This window comes from Mesitornis unicolor, unplaced genomic scaffold (genome assembly GCF_000695765.1).
Source record: "Mesitornis unicolor isolate BGI_N332 unplaced genomic scaffold, ASM69576v1 scaffold6534, whole genome shotgun sequence".
In the NCBI taxonomy this organism is placed as follows: domain Eukaryota; kingdom Metazoa; phylum Chordata; class Aves; order Mesitornithiformes; family Mesitornithidae; genus Mesitornis; species Mesitornis unicolor.
This window is the reverse complement of record NW_010177932.1, coordinates 3,160-10,259: the sequence shown is the minus strand read 5'-3', so window position 1 is coordinate 10,259 and position 7,100 is coordinate 3,160. Positions and strand designations below refer to the sequence as shown.

At 37.5% G+C, this 7,100-nt stretch overlaps 1 protein-coding gene across 1 annotated transcript; it reads left to right on the top strand.

Moving 5' to 3' along the window:
* The first annotated feature begins 507 nt into the window (after positions 1-507).
* MMAA (methylmalonic aciduria (cobalamin deficiency) cblA type) lies at positions 508-6,747 on the top strand. Its single transcript, XM_010182277.1, has 6 exons — positions 508-928; positions 2,030-2,152; positions 3,443-3,613; positions 3,926-4,011; positions 4,728-4,877; positions 6,391-6,747. The coding sequence occupies exons 1-6, from the start codon at positions 508-510 to the stop codon at positions 6,676-6,678; spliced, it is 1,239 nt and encodes a 412-aa protein (XP_010180579.1). The 3' UTR covers positions 6,679-6,747.
* Positions 6,748-7,100: the final 353 nt, after the last annotated feature.

Here is a 7,100-nt window from a genome sequence, read left to right as displayed (position 1 = left end):
GCTGTGAAAGCAGAATATATAGCAATTTCTGTAAGCATAAGGGATCACAGAATTGTTATGGTTGGAAAAGACCTTTAGGATCATCAAGTCCAACCTATATCTAGCTCTGCCGTGCCCACTTCTAAACCATGTCCCTGAACACTGTATCTAGACACCTTTGGTTGGTTTGTTCCTGGATTTTTAGTGTACTGTGTGTGCTTTTAGAGGCTTTCTTATTTAAAAGTGCTTTTTATTTGCTTACTTATGAAAAGAATATCTTCATTTTTTAAGCATGATAATAAAGAGATTCTATGCCATGCTATTGAAGATTAAAGCCTCTTTTTGTTCTGTGGTGGTTTGTTTTTTTTTTCAGTAGGAAGAGAGTGCTGTATTTTTTTTGTTTGTTTAGAACAGTAGGTATGTGCAAACACAAGTGCTTTGAATGAAGTAAAAATGTTTTTCTTTCTCCTTAGGGTATCTGCACATAGAAGTGAACTCATTTGTTTGGTACTTTTAGTTCCAAACAAAATGAAGATCCCGTCTTTACTGCTGAGATTCCCTCATTGTTATTTCTCTAGAAGAACTTATTTCAAGAACTTTTGCTTCACTTCTAAAGCAGATTTCCTGTGCATTGAATCTCTTACACCAGTGCACCCCTGTCATACAAAATGGATACGTTCATCAGATGGTTTGAGGAGAGAGCTGTGTCAACAAGCGGCCTCTGACCAGCAAATGGAGGGGCTTTCTGACCGAGAGCAAAGACTCTTAGACAGACTTTATAATGGACTAATCCAAGGCCATAGAGCCTGCTTAGCAGAAGCCATTACACTTGTAGAATCAACTCAGAGTAGGAAGAAGAAAATAGCCCAGTTCCTCCTTCAGAAGGTATTATCCTACCACAGGGAACAAGAAAAGTTAAATCAAGGAAAGCCACTTGCCTTTAGAGTGGGTTAGTTCTCTTATGTCTGTCCAGTAATTGCTTTGATGGGATTACAGTCCTCACCTTTCGTTGTCACTATTGTTCTTTAACCATCCTGGTCTGTGGTTTTTGATCTTTGGCTTCTGGTTTGTGACCAGTCTAGATCACCTCTGTTGTCTGGTAGTATTATGGCTTGAGCTGGAAAATGCTTTTGAAAAAGCTCTGGAAATAATTATTGTTTCAGAGTGGCAAAGGAAGTTTTGGGTTTGGGATTTTAATGACTATTATAGGCTGAAACAGGTAGTTTGCAGATTGTTGCAGCTATTATCTACGTTTAGATAGGAAAGGATGTAGTTAAGCAGATTTGGTTTGTTGGTATTTTTTTCCCTAAGAGGATGTTTTCTTGAATTCTTCCTGAATCACTTCATCAATCCACAAATGCAAAAATACATGCTTTCCTGTTTTGAAGCCTTATATTAAAGCAGCCTGCTTTTCGGCTGAAGAAACTCAAACCTGGTTCTCCTGGAAACTATAAAATATTTTTCCCTTGGGAAGAGATGGACTGCTAAAGTATGTCATGTCCGTCTGTCACTTCTTGTGTATACAGAGGTGGTAAGAAGAACAACTTGGGTGTGGGAGTGAAATATTTGGTTGAGGTTAACAAACTTATCTTTGTTTGCATGGTTTGACATGTAAGTAAATCATCCAATATTTTTTTAAGTAACAGCTCTTCAAGCTTTTGCTTTCAGAGTGTCTTTTATAAATCATAAATCTGAAAAATACAGATTCAGGATTTGACATTTTTAAAGGTCTGAAGTGCAAGTCAGCATAGATAAATTTGTTTGGAGATGAGGAAATAAGGCTGGATAAACCCAGTGTTATGTTGGTATGGGTAGGGTGAGGGGTGATGAAGTCAGTGCTGCTGTGTTGGGTGAGCCAAGGCAGTGTATTTCAAGTCAGTTACAGCTGCTGAGTTGGGTATATCAGTTGTGGTCTTTCATTTGCCTTTGTTGTGATATTGTGCAAAAGTATGAATTGCCATCGACTTAGATGTTACCAACTTAGGTGTTCATGTGATGCATTATTTTTTGATTAACAAAATGTTTTTCTCATCTTAATACGATTACTTAGGGTTGTCTGGTCCTCCTGGTGCCGGTAAATCGACTTTCATAGAATGCTTTGGGAAAATGCTTACAGAAAGAAAGCACAAAGTGTCTGTCTTGGCTGTAGACCCTTCCTCTAGTACAAGTGGTGGTAAGTATGCATTACAGTTTGAGTCACGTTTCTAATAGTTTGTTAGCTATAGGAATATCTCTTTGGGGCAAATGATGGAAAATTGGGGGCCTATAAAAGTAAAATTTTAAAAGCAAATGTTGTACCAAGTTTTCATGTTTTTCACATGTGAAAAATTTATATCAGTGCCCTAACTTTGTCAGATTTCCTCTTTTCCAGTGTTTTAATGTTGCTTTACAACTTTATTTATTTCCCTGTGAATTAAGGGCATTATTTTTTAAATGAATTTCAACAGTGGTAATGCTGATCACTAGGTAGGGAGCACATGCTAATTTAGAACTATTTTGAGGATGCTGCAATCTGAACATGTAAATCAGATTGGATTTTAGAACACAGTAGTTCTTCTCAGTAGGAATTTTTGGATTTTTGTTGACTATACTGGTTTAAAGGTCTCCTGATGCAGTATCATCGCTCATTTGTCCCACTTGTAGCATGATTATTTTTTTCTGAATTTGAAATTCTTCAAAGTTGTGTGGCTGTAATTTGTCACTCTCAAATCAAAACTTATATGGAAATTATAGACTGACCATTAATGGTATCGCCAACGTAAATATTATAACTTTGATTTTGTTCTTTTTCTGATGGGCAGCTGCCTGGGAACATCATTCTTTTTTCCAGCTTCTACACTGTTAGAGAAGATGCTGCAATGTGTGCCTATTTAAAAAGAAAAACACTTCACTTTTGCAGTGACCTGGAGCTATGAATGACTGTATCCTTGAATGCATACATTCAAGATGCATTGATAGACTGGCAAAATATGATAGCAAGACTGCACCAGTGAGATGAGCATCTTTTCATCGTTTGGAACGTGCATCATGCATGTAGATCTCGCTGAATCTGATTTAAAGTGTGTATGAATAGGAGGAAGGCAGGGATGCATGTCAGTTTTCTTAAAAATAAAACAAAAACCCCACCATCAACAGCTGTCAGAATCATAAGGCAGAGGTTTGTCCCTTTGGACAGAAACAGTGAAGATACAATTGTGTGGCCTGCTCTGTATAGGCTTTAAAAAGCCACTCAGGAATTACAGAATTTATTCTGACCTAGAACAAATTCTTCATATTTGGTCGCAGTACAGTCTGCTTATCAGGCCTTTCCAGCTTCTGATAGGCAGAGGAACTAGGCATGTTATTGGGATACTCTTTATTTGATCATTGGAGAGATCTGTCTTTTTTCACTCATGTATTGAGGGGGTGGGAGGGAGTTTGGCTATTTTGCACTTTGGAAATAATTTAATATTAATCATTTAAGGTTCTCTACTGGGTGATAAAACACGAATGACTGAGTTATCAAGAGACATGAATGCATACATCAGACCGTCTCCAACCAGAGGGACACTGGGAGGTGTGACAAGGACCACGAATGAAGCCATTCTGCTGTGTGAAGGAGGAGGCTACGATGTTGTTCTTGTGGAAACAGTAGGTATGTGCTTAGGGTTTTATTTTAATTATCCTGTTTTGATACCTAAATAAAGGGTCTTACTAACTGCATACTTTGCCTTCTTTCGTTCTTGATCTTGCTCAGGCTTTCATACATGGTCACTGAGTGAAAATGAATGCTCGTTCTGTCAATTTTCTAGTCCTGTACATTTTGTAAAAGCACTTCTGTAAAAACGGTTATGTTTCGTGTTGTGAGTTTTGTTCACAGTGCAATACTGAGATCTATCTTAATTATTGTCATGAATGTTACTAAAAAGTTTGCAATAAATGGTGAACTCTGGATTTAATTTTTTAGGTGTGGGGCAATCAGAGTTTGCTGTGGCTGATATGGTTGATATGTTTGTATTGCTACTGCCGCCTGCGGGTGGAGATGAATTACAGGTATTTTTCCGTTCCTCTTATTAGATACTATCCTAGGACTAGGAAGAGAAGCTTAAATCCAAGGTGTAGTATTTGTGCAGAAATTCCACATCAGTAGCATTTTTTAAATTACACTGCTACTATTGAAGTCTTTTCGGTGTCTTAACAATTTATCGCACAGTTAGGATTTGAAGTCCTGCCTTCCCTTTCCTGTTTCCACTCCTCCTACCCCTCCCAATTTTGGAAGTACTACAATATGAGTTTTTCATAGAATCATAGAATCATTAAGGTTGGAAGAGACGTTTAAGATCATCAAGTCCAACCGTCAACCTAACACCACCATGCCCACTAAACCATGTCCTGATTTTGATACTCTCTGACTGACTTTGACCTATTTACTAGTTAGTTATGATTTTGGGAAGTAGTTTTGTATTGAAAGCAGAAATCAGTATAATTAGGCTTGCAAACTTGGTCATGTTTTGTTTAAACTTAAGTCTCTACACATTAAATAGGTCATCATGTAAACTCTGACAATATTTAATGTCCTCATGTCTGAGTAATAACTAGTGATGGCAGAGACCATTGGTACTGCTCTTGTATGACTAGCACATGCATACACAAAAAAGTCAGCAGGAGCCATCAGAAACTAACAAAACTTCTTTTGGCCTGCTTTCTGTGATAAATCAGCATATCAGCCCTTCTTGGGTATTCATGATTTCTCTCTCTGTTCCGTGTAGGGTATCAAACGGGGTATAATTGAGATGGCAGATCTAGTTGCTATAAATAAGGCTGATGGTGATTTAGTTGTGCCTGCACGGAGAATACAAGCTGAATATGTTAGTGCTATGAAGCTGCTTCGCAAGCGTTCAAAGGTTTGGAGACCAAAGGTTTGTGTACTTCAGTATGGTTTGTGGGGTTTTTTGGTCTTTTTTGGTGGTGTGTTGGGGTTTTGTTTGCTTGTCTTTAAATTTTTTTCCCTCCCAGAAAAAGTCCTGAATGAGTTAAATTGCTATAATCTCATCTAGCTATACCAGCCTTCTTGAACTCTTTTATAAAAAATGTAGTTCTGTTGTGTAATTTTACACTGTGCTAGAGGGCTGATTGCTGCTGTTTCACCTCTGATCTCAAGGTGTGGCACACAAAACTGTGCAAAGCCATAGTTCTGCCCCCCACAATTTCTGTCCCAAGCTACAATCTCAGGAGTAGCAGACCTATTGCTAACATCAGTAGTGGTACAGAATTGTCTTGCTTCTTGTAAACTATGTATATCTTTAAAACATCCCATAAGCTATTTCTCCCGTTTTTATAACTGAAGCTTGTGATTATATTTGTTCTTTCACTTGTTTGTGTTTCCTTTATTGCTTTTTTTTTTAACTTCTCACATAATAGAAGTTCTTGGACTAGAGCCTCATGTACTTGTGTATGCAACATGTAGGTTACTGGAATTCTCATCCTGTGGGCCTTTAGTATTAATGCAGTATTTCATCTATTAAAAGGTTATGGCAAATTGTTAAGGAAAAAATTCTGTACTAATTTTTAAAATATGTATATAAACTAAGCATACACACACACTCTCACTCTCTTTTATTTATATACTTGTATATGTGAAGGAGGTTTGCTCTACCTTGATGTTGAAATTGACCCATTGAATTAAGTTTAAAGCAGTTGGGCTGCCTGAAGCTTAGCCATCCTTTTGTAATTTTTGTTTCTAGATCTGATGGGAGGTCACATCTGATAAATGTAACCCAAAATAACCGTTTGAGACCAGTGAACTAAACAAGTTATCTGTCTTTTTCAGTGATGGCAGTGTCTGATAACTGGAAGAAAGACAATACTGGTTTGGAGGGGCTGTATCCTATACATTAGATTTGAGACACACACGCACTTAAAAAAAACCCAAACCATTTAAAAGATCGTGTTGGATGCTTACAATATTTTTGGCAAAATGAGTTCCTCGTCTGGAAAGCAAATGTGAAAAATAGTCAAAATACCTCCTTTCTGGAATATTTAAAGTGCAAAAGGGTAGCTACCAGACTATGTAATTATCTCTATATTTAAATAAAATAGCAACACTGCACATTTTAGCTGAAAGACTAATTTAAATTGATTCTCACTTGTTATACAAGCAGTTGGACAAGGCCTATTTATCCCAAATGCTGTGGATCTCAGGGTCCACTTATAGCTGGTAGAATCTCCATTTTGAGATCTTTCAAACAAGCAAAAAAAAAACCAAACCCAAAAAGTAAACAGCCCGGAACCGCTTGAAACTTCATTTAGTGGGTGTATTGAAGCGTGCTTGCCTTACACATTTCTTAATTTTCATGCAGTCTTCCTGATGCAATAATTGAACCCTCAATCTCAATAGTTACTTGGCTTTAAAAATTCTTCTGAATCCAACAGGTAATGGGCATCTCTGCCAAAACTGGAGAAGGTATCTCAGATATGTGGGATAAAATGACAGAATTTCGTGACCTCATGCTCACAAGTGGTGAGTTAATTGCCAGACGACGGAAGCAGCAGAAAGTGTGGATGTGGAATCTCATCCAAGAAAATATGTTGGAACATTTCCGAAGTCACTTGGCAGTTAAGGATAAGATTCCGCTTCTAGAGGAAAAAGTTCTTAGTGGCGTCTTGTCTCCTGGGCTGGCAGCTGACCTGCTCCTGAAAGCGTTCAAAGATGGTCTCTAAGCATTGTATTCTATTCTGTTATTGTTAAGTGCTTTATGTAAAAATGAACATTAAATACGTTTTTTCTATGTATGGATTCAAATGTTTTACTACAGCGGACATTAATAGAATACCTATCCAGTACTCTGCAAAAAATACCAGGCAAACGTATTTGGGCAAAAAAGTACGGTAGGAATCTGTCTATGCAAAGATCATGACAAATCCAAATGCTTGCTCAGAGATTACTACAAGACTATATTGGAAAAAAGTACACTTCTAAGTCTTCTAATTGTACGTGCCATAGATCTATTGGTCAAAATTTGACTGGTTTTAGGAGGGTGAGAGAGAAGTTTGTGGTGTTGCAGAGTTTTATTTATGGGACCATCTTAGAGCAGTAGACAATGCAGCTTTCCATTCTAATATAGCATCAGCTGTTGCCAGTA

What these genes read in the sequence shown, in the direction of transcription:
- MMAA (XM_010182277.1), top strand. Translation starts at nt 508, where the DNA reads ATGAAGATCCCGTCTTTACTGCTGAGATTCCCTCATTGTTATTTCTCT. An exon ending in TGTTCTTGTGGAAACAGTAG is followed by an intron (nt 3,614 to 3,925) that starts GTATGTGCTTAG and finishes TTAATTTTTTAG; the next exon opens with GTGTGGGGCAATCAGAGTTT. An exon ending in CGGGTGGAGATGAATTACAG is followed by an intron (nt 4,012 to 4,727) that starts GTATTTTTCCGT and finishes TGTTCCGTGTAG; the next exon opens with GGTATCAAACGGGGTATAAT.